This window comes from Diorhabda sublineata, chromosome 3 (assembly GCF_026230105.1).
Source record: "Diorhabda sublineata isolate icDioSubl1.1 chromosome 3, icDioSubl1.1, whole genome shotgun sequence".
Taxonomy (NCBI): domain Eukaryota; kingdom Metazoa; phylum Arthropoda; class Insecta; order Coleoptera; family Chrysomelidae; genus Diorhabda; species Diorhabda sublineata.
Genome location: NC_079476.1, coordinates 26702417 through 26726993, shown reverse-complemented (window position 1 = coordinate 26726993; position 24577 = coordinate 26702417). Strand labels below are relative to the sequence as shown.

Sequence of the window (24577 nt, the reverse complement as noted above, 5' to 3'; positions counted from 1 at the left end):
ATTATTTATTATAATTTTTTTTACTATTTTGTTATAAAAAGGTTTTGGTTTATTAAAGAATTCCTCTGGACTATAACATTACGAAATTATCTTTTATCTCTATTATTGTAATAATTATTAGAAACAATGTTTTTGAAAGCGATCTATCAGTAGATTATTGTTGAATAGAAGAAATTTTTGCTAGCTAAGTGTCAGTGAAAGTAATTTTATTATACGCAAGTTTCCAATTTAGCTCCAGCAGAAGAGGAATACCAAAAGGAAAAGAATTTTGAACGTCAAAGGTCGGTTTAAGTTATTTTTTTCCTTTTATAGTTGGCGTCAACTGATAAATTTCGTTTTAAACATAATCAACAGTCTGGAAGTAATTTAAACTACAGTTTAACATTATTCGTTTTTGTTATTTACATTATTGAATTTCCTACCAATTTTTTCTATTTTTCTCCCAAGTTATCGTATAATTTTTTTGTATTCGACCGTTTCTATTTATTTCTACACAACGTTAACGAAAACTATTTTTGTTTATTAAACTTTCTTAAACGATTCAAGTTTAACAAAAACTTTGTTATATTTGTGACAATTGGTAGAAAAATTTTTTATTAATCTGTGACCTATGAAATAAAGCAATTTCGTCCATAGTTTAATCCCATAGGTTTTAAATTTACCCCTAATATTTTACAATCTAATACACGATCTAAAATACGTGATATACGCGGATCGATATGTTTCTGATAGTCTCTAACTAATACTAACCAAGCTCATATTCTTGTTGGAACGTCAAACTTTTTAGGTCTGATTTCACTTGAAACAAAAGATTCTTTCGAAACTAAACGATTCCTTCGAAGTAATAAATCTATTTTTTAAATCTGTAGTACACAAGTACCTAGTAGTTCTCAACGAGCTTCAAACAAAGTTTCAATTTTGTGCAAACAACCACTCAGTTAAATTGTCTTGAAAAATGACACAAATTGAGCAATTCAAAAACAAAACGAAACCTGTTCATAGCAAATTGTTTCGCCGAGGACTAGGAGCATTAAAAGATGATGATGATGATTCCCAAACAAGTAGTATATGTAAGCATTTAAATATGACAAAACTTTGTGAAAGGTGGATGATTCGAAGACTCAACGCAGTGCCATAGCAGTAGAGTCGAGTAGATCTTTACCTCGAGTACCAAGAAGATGTGAAAAGAAATTCCATGGAGTGGCAAAGCACCCAAAAAAGTGATGGCTACAATATGTTGGGGCTTCTCGGTTTTTGATGTATGTAGTATGCTTATCGAGCAACAGCAAGACCTTATCTTTTTTTTCTAGGCTTGACAACAAAAGCAAAATGTTCCAACCATTGATAGAAAAGTTCACGGTTACCAAGCTTCCAGGTGGAGCTCTTTGAATATTATCAAGGCTGGAATAAATTAACCAACGATCATTGTTGTATTATAACATCTTCCACAGCTGGTTAATGCTTAAACTTGCTTTTTTCTTTGCCACCTACAACTTTTTGGGGCTTATTTCGCATTGTTTGGAATCCGTTGTCATCAACATTCAATGTTTTGTTGGCATTCAGCTGTTAGTGTTAATTATTTGCTCATAAATATCAGTTTCGTATGCTTTCTATATTCCTTAGCAATTTGGTCAGCAAGTCTTCTAAAATCTGTGATGGTAACCCAAATATGTGTTTCTTCAATAATAATATTATACCAAGGCAGTTGCGTCAAAAAATTGTCGAAAAGAATCAGCCGCGGTATGGACTTGCTTCATGTCAGTGCTTCAGTCAACACTGTTTGGTTTTTTAAGGTTATTGAACACGAATGAGCTTCACAGAGATTAAACTCCCACCACATATCCTTAATCTGATTTCTTGTGATTATTAATTGCTCGTGAATTTGAAGTTTGAGTACGAAACTTATAATTATGCGTCATATTTTTATAATCAGACGTTTTGAAATAATATGAGAATAAATAAATTGAAAAATAATCACAGTTTTTGTTTATTTATGACCTTCTTTTCCTTATCTGATGGACCGCACTAGATATATTATCATCTGCGAATTTGTTTGAATAGAAAATCGTTTTTTGGTGATATTCACTTTTCATTTTAAATTTCCAGGTAACGCCAACGGTAACAAAGGCCGTTACCTATGACGAGGAGTCATGGAAACCGTCCCCCGAAGATATATCAAAAGACGAAAGAGATTCTTTAAAATCCTCGGAAATCCGGCAAAGTAAAACGAAACGCGTAAAAAACTACTTGAAAAAATGTAAAAACGCATTGGGTAGTGGTAAATATGCGAGTTTAGACGTTTCGTCAGTTTGCAGTGCAAATAACTCTTCTTGGTACATAGAAATCAAAGAACCTCAAGTTAATGAAATCGAAGATTTATTTGAAGACGTTCAAGTTTGTTTGAATATAAACGATTGCAGTAGTTCGTTTCAAGTAGCTAATGTCGTTGAAGTTAGGGGACCCAAAATCGATGAAGGCTCTAAAGTTACCTCCCCGTTTTTGAAGGAATTTCAAAAACAGGAGGACGGTGAACGGGAAACGAAGGAAAACCGAATTGAAGAGAACTTTCCAAAGGTAAGTGATTCTATAATATTCCAATATCATCACGTAATCGTGATAATATAGAGGTTGGAAGTCGTCACCAAAGATTATCAATCGGAAGGCAAAAGCCACAACTTCATGACCATTTTGTCATATGGTGATAGTCTTTCTTATATGAACCAGGCAATATCTAGAAAAACAACGAGGGCGGTTCAAATATAAACCGGAATTTTGTTATAATTTTTCACAATCTCATAGAGAGGGTGTTCGAGGGTGTTTATAATCCAATTCGTTGGAATTGGAATTGGAATACCGCGATGTTTTGATCTGTAAACAAGTTTTACCATGTTTTTAGGTTATGTTAGGTTAGTATCTAGAAAAACAACGTGGATGGTTCAAATATAAACCGGAATTTTGCTACAATTATTTTCAATTTCACTTAGAGGGTGTCAGAGGGTTTTCTAACCCAATTCGTTGGAATTGAAGTTGGAATATCTCGACGTTTTGATCTATAAACAATTTTACCATGCTTTTTAGGTTAGGTTAGGTTAGTATCTAGAAAAACAACAAGGATAGTTCAAATATAAATCGGAATTTTGCTATAATTTCTCACAATTTCAGAGAGAGGGCGTTCGAGGGTTTTCTAACCCACTTCATTGGAATTGGAATTGGAATATCCCGACGTTTTGATCTATAAACAAGTTTTACCATGTTTTTTAGGTGGTTATCATAAAACTACGCGTTTGAAGTTCGTTATTCAGTAAGAAAATCAACTTCTTTCATCTCCCAAAACACGGTACACAACATCTTTCTTACTGATATGTAACCTTCGCTTCAACTGGCGAGTTTTCATCTTTATTCATCAATTCCATAGACGTGCGTTCACTCTACATAATATAATAGTTTACCTGAAGCTAACGAGTGATAAATCTTCGTGGTAATAAATTATTTACTTCTTTTTCATACCGCTGCAAGAAACGCGCACAAACTTGCCAGCGATTGAATTAGTGTTTGAAATTCAGAGGTCTTGGTACTCATCTGGTTCAAATTTTTGGGTAACAGAGACGTTCATCAATTATTTGTACCATATTACCTAGACTAATGCCCCATTGGTCACTGCATACTTCCATACTAGGCTGAGGTTCTGTTTACAACCACTTCCCGACCTTTTTGGATTCATTCACACACTTGAGTCTTGGAGAGGCATTCTCGAATTGCTTCAGTAATTTTCATGATTCAGAATGTTCTCTACGACTCGTAACAGACCAGACAAAGACTATTTCTTTAAAAGTCCTTCCTGGATTAGAATATAATGTATTTAATATAGATTTTTCTTGTATAATTCAATTTCAGATGTCTTAATTCATGTTAGTTTCGTAAAACATTTCCATTGTTCACCAACAAAATCCTTATTTTCTCAATTTTCAATTTCGTGGTAAGTTTTTCGATTTATTCAATTAAACCTGTTGATATTATGAAGTACACTAAATAAGAAACGATTTTATTCATAGATTCACGCTAAATACAATCGTCCTTACTTCTCTTCAAGGATTTTTGTAGCTTACTCGTGCTTTTCCTATTTCTTATAAATGGTGTATAGGTCACAGTTCATTGGAAGCCAGGAAGTTCGGTAAACGTTGTCAACAGCACGAGTCCACTTTCACTACTTCTTAATATCATCAACTATATTAAATTCGTGGCCAAAGGGCCGTAACCAATTTTAAATTCGAGTTATAGCTGAAGGAAATCGACGACAACGGAGTTAATAGATCGTAAAGATATTTATTTAAACGAGCCGATCAGAAATTATACAGAGAGGAATTGAATTCCCCAAATTTAAATTGTTAATTATTTCCTACAAGTTTTGTAATTGGTTTTTTAATCATGGGATTCATATGATTCCGATTCGAACTATTCCGAAAAAACTCGTTAACAATTCATCTTTCTTTTGGATAAAAATCTAACATTCAATTTTCGTATTGGAACTTGGTCTTCATCGTCAAATTCAGTTTCAACAGAGCTTTCCAGTGCAATTAATGACATAAAAAATAAATCCTCAACTGGTATATTCTGTGTTTATGCAAAGCAAGATGCTGGTTTTTTGCACCAGTGATTTTTTTTAGATACTTCGACCTCTTACTCATGTTTTTAATCCTCTTACAATCTGTTTGATCCTCTTGTTGAGGACGTACAACAGTCCATGATGCACCAGCTGTTGATTACATAATTCAATTTGATTAGAATGATTACAGATCTAAATGTAGTGCACAAGTGAAAAATGAACACTCTGTATATTCAATGTCGTTATAATTTTCATCAATTCAAAAAAAATTGAATGGACTTATTAGAATTATTTGTTCAAGATGGTGGTTTCTAAAGTATGTACAGATGAACTCGTTAAAATCTAAGATAGCTTTATTTGGTGACACAATATGGTTATGCTATTGTGAACTACCTGTATAGTAATAAATACAGTCTTATTGAATTAAAAGGATCATTGTTTATTAGAAATAATGATAATGTCGGCGCTTTTGATATCGTTGAAATTCAAGATACGCGTATCAGCAACAACCTTTTATAGGCGTTCCGGGATTTGATGCGAAAAAAAAACTTTTTTTAACCCAATAACAAGTAGGCAAAACTTATATACTTTTTAGCAAAAAAGTCGTACGCAGGCGCTCTAACATCTCTATCATATATTATATCTCTAGTACCAGAAACTAATATTTTAGACGACGCCATCCGAAAGTTATTCGTTCTGTATTAATTTACATACCGAAAGTTGCGTTTTGAGTGTTCCATGTAGTGAAAGTGACAGTTCCGTACTGTAAAACACTTTCAGGACGCTCTGGAGTAGCCACATCAATGTTGACAGTTGACAGTTTCACTTCGATGATTTTGCGTAACATTAAATTTTTAATTTTCTGAAATTATTTGTTTTATCCGAAGTTTTGTCTAAATTAATGAATAACAATGAATGAAGATGAAAAAAATTAAATGAAGATCTAAAGCAATGCAGCCGTTATTAATTCGTTGCCGGATAAATCTCGTGCAAGGTACGAAAAACAGTAAGAGCTCTTTATGAAGTGGTGTCACCAGAAAAAGGCGAAAATCCCAACGGAAAACGTAGTGCTCGCTTATTTTTCAGAAAAATCTAAAATCTGGAAAAGTTCTATTTCGTGGTCTACATTCTCGATGATTAAAAGTATTCTCGCAATAAAACAAGATGTTCACATCAACAAATATCCAAAACTCATCAATTTCCTGAAGAAACAAAACAAAATGTACACTGCAAAAAAATCAAAAATATAAGTTTTTGATCTTGTGCGTCGTCTAAAAAATGTTGTGTACGCCGCGGCTGAAATACTACCTTGTTGGACTCGTCTCGCAGCGCTCGTCTCGCAATTTATAAAAACTTTTAATTTAAAGGTGGTCAGTGTAAAATTATTAATAAATACTCACCAATTAACCCCCTCTACATCCTATGTTTGCATCAATGGTTGCCTAGCTGCAGCTGGGATGAGGAAGATTAGCTCTATACCATTTTGTAGATGGTCAAGATGTATTTGGTTTCTCTTCTTTTCAAATCATTACCAACCTGTCATCTGATATTCAGTCCACGTGATCTCTCTCTATTCGTTTCGTCGATTTCTCGCCCATCTCACTACATCCTGGTTATCAAATATCTCCCTTATTTCATCATTTCTCTTAATGTGTGTCCCGCTATTGATTCCTTCCGCGATCAGTAATTCTTAGTTATGGTCTTCACTGATTTTATCGCGTATGTCATTACTGATCTCAAACAGATCTTGTATATTGTGATTGTGCTCCTGGTAGTCATATATTTATCCCGCCCAATTACATCTTTCAAGTATCCTGATATCCTGATATTAATTCTTTAGTTTTCGCTTCTAAATATTTGAATAACATCACTTGGTCTACACTCTGATCGTATATTGCGTGTTCAAATCTTCTCGCTTTTCTATATACTGCAAAAGATTTGCGGAAGCTGTCGCTATTTGTTCAAACCTATGCAGTAGCTTTTGTAAATTATCTGCGTCATCAGCATAACAAACTATTTGTATTTCTTTGTTTACTATATTGTCCAACTTGCTTTACCTTGTTTATAATCAACTGAGACATGAGAAATTTTGATTTGATTCATATGAATATCGTTGGTGGTGTATTAGTCACGTGATGGAATACCTTCTACTTTTAATTGCGTATTTAGATGCCTCGTATTTACAATTATCTCTTTGTAACCAACGGTAAATTATTTTTTATAGGTTTGTTAGTAAAAGTGAGGTTTTAGTCACGAAGGCATTGAAAAATGGCACAATTCATAGACTAAATAATAATGTCTTTGTTACTTAGCCTCGAGTTTTATTTAGACTTCCGTCATTTGATTTTGACGTTTTCTGTTAATATTATAATACTTTTTCATTAAATCTTCATACCAATTCCAAAATCATCTTTCAATTATAATAAAAAAACTAATACACCGACCAACAAATTTTTTTTTTAACATGAAAAGTTATATCAAATCCTGCAACTGTTAATTACACATACGGTTCCAACAGGAATGTCTTGGCCGGAGCAGGCTTCTGCAAAGGACGCCCCAAAATAAGCGAATACAAGCTGTAACAGCTGGAAAGATATGCTCTAAGCTAGCGCTTAATTACAAGAAATTCTTACAAAATCTGGTGAGTGATGGCTTCAAGAACCAGCTCGTTTTGGTGCCCGGTAACTCGTACAACAAAGACGACGATGAGACGGACTCACTAGCCAGACTGCGATGAATCCAGAACCCACCTTGGTATTGGTTGGTGGGATTGGTAGAGATGAATAGAGACACCTGGTACACTTAGATGGATTTTGTGACTGATTGCTATCTAAGACGCCATATATACATCATGAACATCACAGACGATCCGGAGTGACGTTGGTGCATCTTAGAGTGTTCTACTACTTGGACAAGCCTCACAGCTGCATGATATATGATTATCTGGAGGCTTATGTGCTAAACGGCTTCTTAGCCGCCAACAATGTAACTATGAACTATGAACTGTTGATTGAAGGCAAGATCGAGGGCCTTAGAAGGATCAGTTACTGTATTTGTAGATCTAAAAATATTCCATCTGTAATCATTTCTCCGCTGGATTTTGGTGAAGAATATGTCATGTCCATATACACTAAAGGATTATTTGTATAGCTCGGACTATGTTTTGTGTAGTCCAAGCAAAAGTGAAAGTATTCAAGGAAGTTTTTTTCCGTTAAGCATAAATATTGCATACAAATTAGTTGTGCCAATGAGCAAGTTAATAAATTCATCAAAACAGAAAGTTTATTACAATAGATCAAATTGCCTGCTTTATAAAAGTTTTGTCCCATCTTCTCGACGTAACAATACCTCAGGGAAGGATATTCGGCCTCAGAAAAAGATGAAATATTCTAATTTAAATTAGTGTCGTAGATCAATTTGTGATTTATTATTTTGATTTCATGTTAATTTTTAATCTCCAAAATGCCTGATATCAAAGAAAACACCCTCAAAGGGAGTTGATTGACTCATAAGTACATGGCGGAGATTTTTTTAGTTATGGTAGTAATTTAAAATGAATTTTTCACATTTTTAGTAGATTTAAAATGAAGTTTTAATAACACAGTGTGTGTGAAAGTGTTTGTATCTACCTGTGGAAAGATTAATATCTCATTTAGTTTACACCAAAACAACAAAGATGGTGGATAGATAATTAAAAACAATAGTTTATGCGTGGTACTTAAATCGAAATAATTGACACACTTTTATAAGCTGGATACATATAGGTTGTCCCAATCGTACGTTCAAGATATTATTCCAAAAACATATTCTAACATCGTATTTGTCATGTGAGGATTGCTACTCAAGTTTTGTGATATTGCAACACTGAAGTGAATATGTCAAATCTGACATTGACATCATAAAGTATAATGGTGAACGTACTCTAAACGAGTTATTATACGTGTGCTATTTGAGTAGTTTATAGATACTTGAAACATTCTTCTTGATCAAAAATTATGTGCCAATCAAATCGTATCGACTTTTGGTGATGAAACCTTTCTCAGGCCATCGATTTGTTCGCGTTGGATACCGCATAATTTGACATTCGCTCAAAAAAATCTCGTTTCCATTGCTGAACAAATCTAATTGCCATTGCTCAAAAGACGTCTTATATAAGATCGTAACAGACGAAGAATTATGAATCTAAGCATACGAACCCGAAACTAAACGATAATATACTCAACGAGCCAAATCCAAAAAAAGTAGTTAGCGCACGAAGCACTCCAAAACAAATGGTTGCAGGTTTTTTCTGAATATGTGGAAATGTGTTCGACAAGATCAGGGAAATCAAACGTCGTTTCCACTCCGACAATGCGAGCCCACACACATCAGTTTTTGAACAGTCAAATCATCGAATTGATAAGCAATAAAGCCATATCCGATTGTCTACTTCAAAACGTATTTTTCACAAAATATTTCTAGAATTCTATTTGAAGTAAAGTAAGGGAAACAGAAAGTGTTATAATATAGCATTCCTTTAGATCATTATTGTGAAAAATTTCACTCCGTTGGATATATTTATTCTTGGTAACAAAACGGAACGTATTCAGGTGTGGTACTTAGACTACAATCGATTTTGTCATCAAAATACTAGTCATAGACCGAGAAAACACGTACAAAAAATAATAATACCTCTGATTCTCCAAATGGGAATGTTAACAAATATGTAACGTTTCTTGTTTCAAATAAAAACAATTTAACAGTTTTTATATAAATTCTTGATATTTCCAGAACTAATTTGTTTGTAGTTATGTCAAATCAAGTTTCCAATAGATGGCAATGTTATATTATAAAAAAAAGGTTAAAATACAGAACTAAAATTTGAGAATCAAGGCTCAACCATCATATTCCCCAGATTTGGCTGTCATTTCTTTCTATTTTCAAAACGCAAAAATCCACTTCAATGAACGTGCCACAAGTTCGTTGAAATCATAAAAAATAATTATCTTAAATTAATGAATGCCATCTCAATCGAGGCTTTGCCCAATTTGATTTAGTTGTGTATCTTCAAAAAATGACAGAAATCATTCAATATCTGGATAATAGTAAGATTTAGGTATAGGGAAATATATGAATTTGCTTTATTTTTTACCCCTGAATGCATTAGAATAGAAAAAAACGAGTGGTTCTATTTAAAAAAATAAAAAAATTAATATTTATTAAGTTAAACTTTGAATACTTTTTATACACACCCTGTATAGATTGAAAAATTTTTCAACGTAGATTCAAATACATCTGACCTTGCTAAAAGTAACCGAATAAAAATCATTTTCATATCATTAAGGGTCTCCTTGTAAAAAGATAATTAATAAGGCTCTGCAACTGTCAAATATTTTACAAAAAAATTAATAACTCAAAAACTACGCATTTTTCGAAAAAAATTATGAGACAAAAGTTTACTAAAATTTAATGTAAATTTCAAAAATGTGTTAATATACAGGGTGTTTATTTAAAATAACAAAGTTACAGTCGACTTCATGATTTTAGTATTTTGTCATAGTTTTAACTCGTCGTGGGACACCCTGTATATTACAAGGAAGTTATTGTAATATTTATTATAAAATTCACTTAATTCCTTTCATATTAATTACCATTTCGAAACTTTCTTTTAAAACGTTCATATTTGTATTCAATTAATCACTTAATGTACCACCAATTTTTCAATTAAAAAATCTACGAATCAATAATATTAAACACACTTTTCTTGGTCTATTAGCATTGGTTCGTATAACATACGGTATATTTCTTTTGAAATTACATACATAAGTGAAACAGATAATGATCATATTATGTACGGTTGTTTATCAAAACAGTTGCATTCTGAACGAGATTATTGGTAACTGATAAACGAGAAAAAAATATTATTAATGATGTACGTGATACATCAACACCGTTCAACACTTTATTTTATCATTTTCTATAAATTTTATTACTTAATAAGTTTGAAATTGTACAATTTATATCGTAGAAAGTATCATGATATAGAGGGTGTACGATAAATTCGAATAAAACATCGCTTTTGTTAATCCCATATCAATTTAAACTGTTTCGAGTTGAAAGTTTGAGGTTATGATTGAATTCTTTTAAAAACCATAATCTAGGTTCTAATTTTAACTTTCTAAGACTATTCAAGATGCTACATTCCTAATAGTTTAAAGAAAATTTGTTATAAAACACGAATAAAAACTCCATTGAAGACAATTGACGTCTACTGTTATTTGATATACGTGAAGAACGGGTTGATGCGTTCAACTCACATGTTTTGGAGGTACCTCAATCGGAAGGGAGAAGTGTATTGATCTCAATTGATAACCATCTCAAAACATGACACGAATATCATTTAATATCTAGAAGAAGTTTGTTAGATTGTGTCACTTATTTTGTAACGACTTTGTATAACCAGGAAGGTTATACAAAGTATAACGTGTCCCATCTCCGATACCATTGAACTCGATTAACACCAGAGGAACAAATATCGATGGAATTACCATAAATTGAACAAACCATTAGAAACCATCGTTTACTGCGATGGAAAATAAATATTTGTTTTTGAAATATCGAGAGCGTCTTAGCGAAATTATTTAACACTGAAATTTTTGTTTAATTTGAATAACAGTTATATTAGTTGTATAAATATACAGGGTGTTTCAAATAAAAGAAATATCGTCTCTAGGATAGATAGAAAAATATTTGGGTTGATGATATTCCGAAAAGTGTATAAAATTAAATGATGTTTAAATTTACATGAAATTTTTCTTAGTAAATGTTCAATACTACTTGATAAAAACCGTGTAGCTGGCGCCCTCTATGAGTGTTAAACATAAAAATATTGGATGTATCAGCTACAAAATCTTAAAAAATATTAATAATATTCTTTTCCTTCAACGTCCTGTATCTTGAATACGAATGACTTTACGAAATTTTTTTACCGAATAAACCCTAAATATTTTTCAGTTTTCTATCTATCCTAGAGACGGGATAACCTTTTATTGAACCACCCTGTAGAGTTGTGATATTGTGAATGCGCACGTTTTATTTGGAATTTTTTTGTAGGCAAATATGATTGTTGGTAATGGAGATTTACCACCGATTGAAATAGACGTTCTGCAACTCAAAAAATGGATTATTTTGGGTTTATAAATTGGAAAAATGAGAAGTGAGATCTGTCACGAAAGAATCATTGATATCCTTGATGTTTTGAATCGAATAAAATTAACTAAAATTGTGTTATTCATATTTTTTTACAATATTTATTTAAGAATCAATAACTCTTCGTAAATTGAGTTAAAGCACACAAAGTTTTATATTTTGTTCATACTGCAGAATCTTCTGATTATGATACATTCAATTGAAAATATTAATTAGTATACAAAAATAACTGATGAATTTTATTGTGGTATGTGTTTGAGCTTGGACATAAACTGCTCGAAAAATTTTTAATTGCATAAAAATGTGGTTCTTTTTCATTTTATTTGGTTTTAAATTCTCTTAATCTATTGATTTTTAGTTATGTTACAAGTTTCGGATACAGGATGACTTTTATAAATTAAGTTCAAACAAAAAATCTCGCTTCGATATTTAATTTGAACAAGAAAGGCTCTTCTACATTTATTTTTAACTGAAAATTGAATTAGGAATTTAGGGAACAGAATAAATAATTTTCACATTTTAATTTTGACAAAAAATTAATTTTTAGAATTTAGTTTCGACAAGAATTAGTTTTAATTAATTTAGTTTTGATGAAAGTGTTTAATGATAATTAATTTGGACAAGATATGGTTTTATCAAACCAAGGGAGTAGTGAAAACTTTTCCTTATTTAAATTGGTCAAAAATGCTTCAATATATTTATTATGGAGCAAAATTAGTTTTTCCGAATTAAATTCGAACTGAAAATGAGTTTTTCAGATTAAGGTTTCTTCATTTTTTTGACAAAAATTGATCCACTTTTTGCTTTTTGGATAAAAATTGGAATTGGACTGGAAGACAAATGGTTTTTGTTATTTGTTTTGAAGAAAAATTGGTCTGATTTTGTGCTTTGAACATAAAATGGATTTTTTTATGCTGGAGTGAGGAAAAAATGGATTTTTCGAACTTACACTGAAAGAAAAATGACCTCCTCTCATTTAATTTTGACAAAAATTGATCCTCTTGTTCCTTTTTGGACGAAAAATGGATTTGGACTGGGAGCAAATGACTTTTTGTTATTTATTTTGAGTAAAAATTAGCCTAATATCTGTGATTTGCATGAAAAATGGTTTTTTCGAACTTACACTGAAAGAAAATGGCCTCTTCACATTTATTTTTAGAAAAAATTGATCCACTTGTTGCATTTTGAACAAAAAAAGAATTTGGACTTGGAGCAAATGCCTTTTTGTTATTTATTTTGTACAAAAATTGGCCTAATATCTGTGATTTGCATAAAAAATGTTTTTTTCTAAGTTACACTGAAAAAATGGCCTTTTCTCATTTATTTTGGAACAAAATTGATCACTTGTTGCATTTTGGACGAAAAATGGATTTGGACTTAAAGCAAATAATTTTTGCTGTTTATTTTGAACAAAAATTGGCCTAATAATCGGTGTTTTGGACAAAAAATGGTTTTTTGAACTTACACTGAAAGAAAATGGCCTTTTCTCATTTATTTTTGAAACAAATGCCAAAAATGGATGTTGATTGGATGCAAATGGTTTTTCCTTATTTATTTTCAACAAAAATTGGTCTGAATTTCGACAAAAACTGAATTCTTCAATAAAATTTAACTTCCAATTTATTTAGTCTGCCAAAAAAATTGAAGTAAAATAGAAAGATGAAATGGTTAAGGGTTTTTTCTTATTTTCTTATGGGATTTGGACACAAAAGCTTCGAAACACTTATTCTGAACTAAAAATGAAACCGATTTTTTTGTGTCTATTTATTTCCAATAAAAATTGATTGAATTTTTTCAATTTAGACAAGAAGTGTATTTTCAAAATTTATACAGTAAAAAAATTGCTATTTTTTAATCGACCCGAATAAGTTGTTATCAAATTTGAATACAAGTTAGTACAATATATTGATTTTTCACCAAAAATGAGTTTCACAAATTTATATATGAAAAAAATCTCTTGTTTTCATTTCATTCATACTGAATAAACAATATTCCTCGAAAAAATCCAATTTTTCCAATTCAAATTCCATGAAAACTGGTCTAAAAAACATAAATTGTTCAAAACTATTTGAAACAAATCCATAATTTTATTTTATCATAATTCACGTGCCCTTTAATCAAATCCAGTTGTACTATCATCATCAATGATATTTTCACTTTATTTTTTAACTTTTTTTACGTTTATGAGTATTTTCTTGAATGATGTTGGATATTTTGAGAATAAACCGTAAAATCAGTAAAACAATTATTAATTTCTTTCCGATACCATCGAAGATATTTATTTCGATCTATTATTAATACCATTACACCTTTCCACTATCTGACGCGAGTTTCTACAATAAAATTACCTTTTTCAGAGACCAAAACACTTCACTTTCAATCTCGGTATTCAAATCATTTAATTTTATTTGAATTAATTGAACATAACCTAGTTTTTCTATTACATGATTCATACTAAACGTCTGTCAGTATAAAGTAATGTTTCTTTTTAATTATTAACAAATTACGACCACCGTTGTTTAATGGTTGTGTAATAAGCATCACGATCGCGAGTTTCATTTGCAAGGAAACAATGCGTTCATAGATTATTTAGATTGTTATAAGAATATTAAAGAGAAATAAATATTCAGTTAGTCTCGTTGAATGATAAATAAACGAGAACATAAAATGAGTCAGAAATCTCACCAACAATCAAAGATTATGGAATATTTTCGCTTTTTACGATCTAGAGTCTCGCATCAAAAGTTTAGTTGAAGTATTCGCAAGAATATTCTGGTGATTTATAATTTGAAAAGTGTAGAACATGATTATATACAAGGCTATACATTTTAGTTTGTTTTATAGTCGCCAAACTTTTTTTTAAACGAACATTAAAACTTGAACAACTTTGAAGCCTTATATTTCAAAATCCATTTCAGTAGACAACGTTTTGATTTTTTTCCTGGTATAAATGTTCCTTAAGAATACAGTTTTTAATCAATATTTCAACTATTTTAGCTAGAGAGATTTTTAAGGCGGACATATGTTCTTAATTAAAATTCGGACAATTTAGAAGCATTGTATTTCCAAAACTATGAGAGTAAGCAACATTCTGGTTCTTTTCTTCATTTGGGAATCCTCTGAGAAGATTTCTCCGAAATTTGAGCTCAATATTTCAATTATTTCGACTCGAATGAGTTTTTGACTGATTATATGTTTTTCATTAAAACTTGACCAACTCGTATTTTCAAAACCGTTACAGTTAGCAGTATCCTGATTTTTATTCTCATTAAGAGGTCTTCTGGAAACATCTCTTCGAAATTTGAGCTAAATATTTCAATTATTTCGACTCAATTGAATTTTTGAATGAATATATATTTTTCGTTAAAACTTGAACAACTTTGGAATCTTGTATTTTCAAAACCATTGCTGTAAGCAGGATCCTGAATTTTTTTCTCAATTAAAGGTGTTTTAGAAACATCTTTTCAGAATTTGAACTCAATATTTCAATTATTTCGACTCGAGTGATTTTTTGAATAAATATATATTTTTCATTAAAACTTGAACACTTTTGGAGCCTCGTATTTTCAAAACCATTAATTTAAGCAAGATCCTGATTTTTTTTCTCAATCAATAATCTTTTGAAAACATCTGTTCAAAATTTGAGCTCAATATTTCAATTAGTTCGACTCCAGTGATTCTTTGAATGAATATATGTTTTTTATTAAAACTTGACAAACTTCGAAACCTCGTATTTTCAAAACCATTGCTGTAAGCAGGATCCTGAATTTTTTTCTCAATTAAAGGTATTTTAGAAACATCTTTTCAGAATTTGAACTCAATATTTCAATTATTTCGACTCGAGTGATTTTTTGAATAAATATATATTTTTCATTAAAACTTGAACACTTTGGAACTTCGTATTTTCAAAACCATTAATTTAAGCAAGATCCTGATTTTTTTTCTCAATCAATAATCTTTTGAAAACATCTGTTCAAAATTTGAGCTCAATATTTCAATTAGTTCGACTCCAGTGATTCTTTGAATGAATATATGTTTTTTATTAAAACTTGACAAACTTTGAAACCTCGTATTTTCAAAACCATTGCTGTAAGCAGGATCCTGAATTTTTTTCTCAATTAAAGGTGTTTTAGAAACATCTTTTCAGAATTTGAACTCAATATTTCAATTATTTCGACTCGAGTGATTTTTTGAATAAATATATATTTTTCATTAAAACTTGAACACTTTTGGATCCTCGTATTTTCAAAACCATTAATTTAAGCAAGATCCTGATTTTTTTCTCAATCAATAATCTTTTGAAAACATCTGTTCAAAATTTGAGCTCAATATTTCAATTAGTTCGACTCCAGTGATTCTTTGAATGAATATATGTTTTTTATTAAAACTTGACAAACTTTGAAACCTCGTATTTTCAAAACCATTGCTGTAAGCAGGATCCTGAATTTTTTTCTCAATTAAAGGTATTTTAGAAACATCTTTTCAGAATTTGAACTCAATATTTCAATTATTTCGACTCGAGTGATTTTTTGAATAAATATATATTTTTCATTAAAACTTGAACACTTTGGAACTTCGTATTTTCAAAACCATTAATTTAAGCAAGATCCTGATTTTTTTTTCTCAATCAATAATCTTTTGAAAACATCTGTTCAAAATTTGAGCTCAATATTTCAATTAGTTCGACTCCAGTGATTCTTTGAATGAATATATGTTTTTTATTAAAACTTGACAAACTTTGAAACCTCGTATTTTCAAAACCATTGCTGTAAGCAGGATCCTGAATTTTTTTCTCAATTAAAGGTATTTTAGAAACATCTTTTCAGAATTTGAACTCAATATTTCAATTATTTCGACTCGAGTGATTTTTTGAATAAATATATATTTTTCATTAAAACTTGAACACTTTGGAACTTCGTATTTTCAAAACCATTAATTTAAGCAAGATCCTGATTTTTTTTCTCAATCAATAATCTTTTGAAAACATCTGTTCAAAATTTGAGCTCAATATTTCAATTAGTTCGACTCCAGTGATTCTTTGAATGAATATATGTTTTTTATTAAAACTTGACAAACTTTGAAACCTCGTATTTTCAAAACCATTGCTGTAAGCAGGATCCTGAATTTTTTTCTCAATTAAAGGTATTTTAGAAACATCTTTTCAGAATTTGAACTCAATATTTCAATTATTTCGACTCGAGTGATTTTTTGAATAAATATATATTTTTCATTAAAACTTGAACACTTTGGAACTTCGTATTTTCAAAACCATTAATTTAAGCAAGATCCTGATTTTTTTTCTCAATCAATAATCTTTTGAAAACATCTGTGCAAAATTTGAGCTCAATATTTCAATTAGTTCGACTCCAGTGATTCTTTGAAAGAATATATGTTTTTTATTAAAACTTGACAAACTTTGAAACCTCGTATTTTCAAAACCATTGCTGTAAGCAGGATCCTGAATTTTTTTCTCAATTAAAGGTATTTTAGAAACATCTTTTCAGAATTTGAACTCAATATTTCAATTATTTCGACTCGAGTGATTTTTTGAATAAATATATATTTTTCATTAAAACTTGAACACTTTGGAACCTCGTATTTTCAAAACCATTAATTTAAGCAAGATCCTGATTTTTTTTCTCAATCAATAATCTTTTGAAAACATCTGTTCAAAATTTGAGCTCAATATTTCAATTAGTTCGACTCCAGTGATTCTTTGAATGAATATATGTTTTTTATTAAAACTTGACAAACTTTGAAACCTCGTATTTTCAAAACCATTGCTGTAAGCAGGATTCTGAATTTTTTTCTCAATTAAAGGTATTTTAGAAACATCTTTTCAGAATTTGAACTCAATATTTCAATTATTTCGACTCGAGTGATTTTTTGAATAAATATATATTTTTCATTAAAACTTGAACACTTTGGAACCTCGTATTTTCAAAACCATTAATTTAAGCAAGATCCTGATTTTTTTTCTCAATCAATAATCTTTTGAAAACATCTGTTCAAAATTTGAGCTCAATATTTCAATTAGATCGACTCCAGTGATTCTTTGAATGAATATATGTTTTTTATTAAAACTTGACAAACTTTGAAACCTCGTATTTTCAAAACCTTTAATGTAAGCAAAATATTTTATTTTTTTCTCATTTAATATTCCTTTGAAAACTTCTCTTTAAAATTTGAGCTCTATATCCCAATTATTTCATCTCGAGTGATTTTTTGAATAAATATATGTTCTTTTCGGCCCCTTGCTATTAGATTATTTCATACTGGCCTATCGTTTGAACACATCATTATTAACATTTGACAAAAAATTTTAAAATGGGAATTACGTAAACGATACGAACGAAATTTAACCTATGATGAAGTCGACTTGCTGATTGGAACAAGTTAATTATGATAAGAAGTTCGAATGGGTCAAAACGGTTTTGTCTTTATACCAACACTTCCTACTTTTACTTAGATTCGTTAAGTTAAACATATATTGTTTGTATTCGTGATTACTGTCAACGAATTAGACATAAATTATTTCATATAAAATATACGAAAACGATCAAAAATAAGTATATTCGTTATTCGGATGATTTCACAATTAATTAGCTTCGGTACGAATAATTCAATTAATTATTTTTAAAATCTGTTACTAGAAGACGGTTAATCATTTGTCAAAAACATCGTCAGCTCTCATTTTCGTCTAGATTTGACAAAAAGAAAGTGTTCTTAATTCAGATACTTCTATTTTCATCCGAGATTCAGATTATAATTTGCCTTAGAGACATTGAATTTTTTTCTTATACCCGTATTTAAGTCAAGCCAACTATTTTTATTAGAGATGGGAAGTTTTTATATCACAGTATGACTTATAAACGTAAGATATTAATTTTTTTCGCCGTTTTTAGAAGAATTTTGATATAAGTAGGTATTTTTGACTTTTGACTTTCTACTTATGACACTTTTTATGCGCAGGATTCGCTTCCCACATCCATTTTATACGTCATCCATTCCTTCTGGATTTTTATATACCGTTTTTAGATCCTAGGTACTTTTTATATGTCGAACTTACTTTCTAGAATCATTTTGTGTGTCTTTCTTACTTCCTGGACATTTGATATGTTGTTTTTAGAACTTAGCCGCTAAACTCATTTTATATTCCGTTCTTGTTTCCTAGTTACTTTTCATTGACGTCCTCGTTTTCTAGACATATTTTATATACTTTCCCCGCTTTATAAAATGATTTTTTATGTCATTGTTTCCCAGACATTTTATATACTGTTTTCCAAACCCAGACTTTTTTTATATGAGGAATTCGCTTCATAAATTCATATTTTATATGCAACTTTTGCTTTTCATGTAATGTTCTCGCTTTCTAAATTTATACTGTTTCCAGATTTTAGACACTTTTTATATGCTGTTTTGACTTTCTAAAATCATTTTTTTGTCGTCCTTGCTTCCCGGACTTTTTATATGCTGTTTTCGCTATCTAGAATAATTTTTTTGTCGTCCTTGCTTCCTGGACTTTTTATATGCTGTTTTCGCTTTCTAGAATCATTTTTTTGTTGTCCTTGCTTCCTGGACTTTTTATATGCTGTTTTCGCTTTCTAGAATCATTTTTTTGTCGTCCTTGCTTCCTGGACTTTTTATGTGCTGTTTTCGCTTTCTAGAATAATTTTTTTTGTCGTCCTTGCTTCCTGGACTTTTTATGTGCTGTTTTCGCTTTCTAGAATAATTTTTTTTGTCGTCCTTGCTTCCTGGACTTTTTATATGCTGTTTTCGCTTTCTAGAATCATTTTTTTGTTGTCCTTGCTTCCTGGACTTTTTATATGCTGTTTTCGCTTTCTAGAATCATTTTTTTGTCGTCCTTGCTTCCTGGACTTTTTATGTGCTGTTTTCGCTTTCTAGAATAATTTTTTTTGTCGTCCTTGCTTCCTGGACTTTTTATGTGCTGTTTTCGCTTTCTAGAATAATTTTTTTTGTCGTCCTTGCTTCCTGGACTTTTTATATACTGTTTTCACTTTCTAGAATCATTTTTTTTGTCGTCCTTGCTTCCCGGACTTTTTATATGCTGTTTTCGCTTTCTATAATAATTTTTTTTGTCGTCCTTGCTTCCCGGACTTTTTATATGCTGTTTTCGCTTTCTAGAATAATTTTTTTTGTCGTCCTTGCTTCCCGGACTTTTTATATGTTGTTTTCGCTTTCTAGAATAATTTTTTTTGTCGTCCTTGCTTCCTGGACTTTTTATATGCTGTTTTCGCTTTCTAGAATCATTTTTTTGTCGTCCTTGCTTCCTGGACTTTTTATGTGCTGTTTTCGCTTTCTAGAATAATTTTTTTGTCGTCCTTGCTTCCTGGACTTTTTATGTGCTGTTTTCGCTTTCTAGAATAATTTTTTTTGTCGTCCTTGCTTCCTGGACTTTTTATATACTGTTTTCACTTTCTAGAATCATTTTTTTTGTTGTCCCTGCTTCCTGGACTTCTTATATGCTGTTTTCAGATCTTAAATACTTTTTATATGCTGTTTTACCTTTCTAGAATCATTTTTTATTGTAGTCCTTGCTTCCTGGACTTCTTATATGCTGTTTTCAGATCCTAGACACTTTTTATATGCTGCTTTCGCTGTCTAGAATCATTTTTTTGTCAACCTTGCTTCTTGGACTTCTTATATGCTGTTTCCAAATCTTATACACTTTTTATATGCTTTCTTCGTTTTCTAGAATAATTTTTTTTGTCGTCCCTACTTCCTGGACTTCTTATATGCTATTTTCAGATCTTAAATACTTTTTATATGCTGTTTTACCTTTCTAGAATCATTTTTTATTGTCGTCCTTGCTTCCTGGACTTCTTATATGCTGTTTTCAGATCCTAGACACTTTTTATATGCTGCTTTCGCTGTCTAGAATCATTTTTTGTCAACCTTGCTTCTTGGACTTTTTATATGCTGTTTCCAAATCTTATACACTTTTTATGTGCTTTCTTCGTTTTCTAGAATAATTTTTTTTGTATTCCCTGCTTCCTGGACTTCTTATATACTGTTTTCAGATCTTCAACACTTTTTATATGCTGTTTTCGCTTTCTAGAATAATTTTTTTGTCGTCCCTGCTTCTTGAACTTCTTATATGCTGTTTCCAAATCTTAGACACTTTTTATATGCTGTTTCCGCTTTCTAGAATCATTGTTTTGTCGCCCATGCTTCCTGAACTTCTTATGAGCTGTTTTCAGATTTTAGACGCTCTTTATTTACCGTTCTGTCGTTGTGACCTCCTCAACTGTTTTGTACATTTGTTTCCTAGACGTTTATTATTATGCTTAGTAGTCCCATTAGTTACGGTTGTACCACTTTTATAAATATTTTATACTATTTTTATATTCCTTCTTTTTTTCTAGTATCTATTCATGATTTCTAGACTTTCCTCTAGGCTATTCTCGCTTCCTATGTATTCTTAGCTTTCTGAAGTGTTTTATGTATCAATATAGCTTTTTATTCTTTTTTAATTTGCTATTCGTGTTTCATCAACTCTTTATTGATGCTGATCCTTGATGGATCTTGTGAAATTGCAAAATACTCGTACTATGTTTCGATTAAAAAGTGGAAATTAGCAAAAAAAACCATTTGATTTGATAGTTTAATAACGGTACTAACTCGATACAAGTTTTGTCATCTCTACTTGTTATTATATCCACGTTATCAAATTCGTAAGTTATCTTAAACGGTATCTAAAACATCAAAATTTAATGGTCGCAATCGACCTAATGTACATATTAAGATAATTTAATGTATTATAGAAAATTATATACTGAATGAAAAATGAGAAGAAGAGAAAGTGAAATTTTTAAAAATCGATATGAAAGTCAATGGAAATCAAAGCCTATATTATATTAGTGATAAAAACAGATCATTTTTTAAATTAGATTTATCCGAATACATCCAAATTACTACACTAGAATAAAAAAGTCAAATGTGAATAACGATCCCTTTTATAGTCTGAAATTTAATCTTCTCTCCCTGGAAATGATAAAATTATCCAGCTGGAACGAGAAAGAATAAAACGTCTTGTAATTTAGTTCTCGCGAAATTTAACGCCAACATAAAACTGCTTAGATAGATTAAATAAAGAGGAAATGTGCAAATGTAACAATAAAGTTTACATAAAAGCAAATTTAAAAACTCTCTACTGTAAACTTCTTTCTTGGATGACCAGAATAAATTCAAAAAAAACTTTTTCAAAATAATCTTTATTTTTATTGTGTTTATATCTGTCTGACGCAAGTCTCGATCGGTGTTACCAAGCTAACCTCTCAAAATTCCCTTTCTAGACCGCGAAATTCGAATTAAAATATAAAAATGCTTACACTAGAAAAAGTTTAACGTACAAATCATTCACAAATCATAATTCAAAATATGACGAGAAATGGTAGATGCCCAATGATAACCATCACTAAATAAGTCTAAGAAAAACACATTTTTTGCCAAAAAATAGATGTTATTCATCAATATAATCCCCTTGAAACTAATACAATCGTGCTTGTAGAAGGATTTGTCTTTTGCCTCAAAGTAGGCTACAGTTTCAGCAGTTGCTTCATCTCAGCTGACTGTTGTGTCTTTGGATGTGGTTTACTGGCTGTAGTTCACTCAAATGATGTTTGGATAACACTTTTGAAGCCATTGCTGAGCTTTTACAAAATTTTTTCTCATAAAGAAACAATATAAAGTAACACACGAAATTGTTTTGAAAATAATAAAAGTAACTTCACTTAAATTGCTGTTATTTTTTTCGGACTTCGGACTATCGAAATGTCATGAAATTTGACACATAGTTTTATGAAAGTTGGATTTGACATTGGAAGCGCCATCTGTGTGTCAAACACACGACTTATTGAGTGATGTTATATGTATCAAACCACCCAATCGAAGAGGACCTAAATGTACTAACAACGAAAGAAATTATTGAAGAAAGAATAAAAAAAGATCTAAAAATACACTTCAAGATCTGTTAGAACCCATACAAAAAAAAACTCTAGCCACTAGATCTTAATTGAAGTGTTAAAGAATACATCGTTAGATGTAAACAATGCAGATGTTTCGAATGAATAAATTAACGTGAAAAAATATGCAAAATATTTCGAGAAAAGTTTTCTAATATATTTGAAAGTGACGACGAAAAAAATCTGGTTTTGATCACCTTTCATCAATGCATCTCATTTTCGTTTATCTCTATAACCAATCTACAAATATGTCACTATTCCACCAATCCTAATTAACGAGTGTTTCACTCAAGTGCGTCCCTAATTAAAAAAAATAAACAATTAAAATTTACGAAGCAAATTGTATAGAAAATACTGTCAGCGCAATCGATGGGAAATAATTGATCACAAGGATAAGTGAAATTTGTAGTTCTCGTCCGAAATTATGTCATTGGACCCAAAAAAAAAGAAAGTAATAATAATTTTCGATTGTATCATTTCAATTATTAATTTTTTATATATTCGCTACTATGAATATGACACTTCTGTCAATCATTGTAGGAGCTAATTCGTTTATCTCATCCTAGATTATTTCTTGTCGTTAAGGACACCAAAAAAGGACACTTTAAGGATCAGAAGCATTTTAACATCGTAATATGACTCGTAACTGTCAAATATATTATATGTATTTTATAATTATTATTTACAGCTGTTTTGTTACAAAAAGAAAGTCCCAATATCCAACGTATAACCCGTAGTTTTAATCAAATATTCAACAAGTTCAATACCATCAAAATTACTCTACGTAACTTCAGTTGTCCACTATATTGATAACTCAACCATCTGAATTCATTTCTAATTAAATTAAATCTTCACAATTCCAAAATTGTCCACTTGAATTGACTTCTGTTTGTGACAGGTCCTTTGGCTAGTCACTTTTTTTCAGTGTATTTTTTAAGACAATAAAACTAAATAAACACAGTGAGATTCATTTTCTTAGATAAAATTAATTATATTCTGATTATTGTCTTGTCGACTCGTTCTAAAACATATTTATTAGTGCTGAAGTTGTCTTTCAACAAAATGCGATCCTCTAAATTGAAGAATGAACTATATCTAACCACTAACTGTTTTAGTTACTGAACATCCCTCACATTAAGGCCATTATAATATTTACATTCAACCGGAAGTTCATATACCCGATAAGTGTGTTCCCTACGTGCATAAAAAAGAAGAGGGTGATTCGCACACTTGATCGGAGCCAAATTACATTCGATTGTTGAGTGTAGCTCCCTCTATCGGAAACTGGAAAGCAATAATATTTGTTGTTGAAAAAAAAAACAGATGCTTCGATGAATGACGAATTAGTGCTTATTATTTATAATACGAGGGTTGATACTTAAGTTTTGAGATCACAAATATTTATTATTGGATATGCTTTTCAAAATATTCTCCATTAAGATCAATACACTTTTGGATTTGATTGAGATACCTACAAAATATGGTGACGACTTATCAATTCGATGTTTTTAAATGTTCAAAAACGTTTTTGTTTCTATAATTCTTTTGAACATTTTTAGCAAACAAATATTGGTGCACTATTTTATGCCAAAGACTTGTTGTAGTTCATTTCAGAGATTTCAAAAAGTTTTTTATAAAAAATTGAGCGTTTTTCCGTTATTTAACCTAAAAATGTTTAACTGCGAATTGAAAGTTTTTTCCACAACGCATATCTCGGTAAATATTACAGCTATGACAATAATTAAAAAAGCAAAATAATCAATAACTTATTTACTTTAACTTTGCACTAATTTATTTTTTT

General features: G+C 30.4%; 1 protein-coding gene across 4 annotated transcripts in view; it reads left to right on the top strand.

Annotated features, from left to right (window-relative positions):
- Positions 1-24577, top strand: part of LOC130441613 (uncharacterized) — a 184339-nt gene that overhangs the window by 26640 nt on the left and 133122 nt on the right. For all 4 annotated transcript variants that reach the window (XM_056775369.1, XM_056775368.1, XM_056775371.1 and 1 more), the window contains one exon: positions 2107-2574. In XM_056775369.1, the coding sequence (XP_056631347.1) occupies positions 2107-2574 (468 nt within the window). The remainder of the gene's footprint in view (positions 1-2106; positions 2575-24577) is intronic.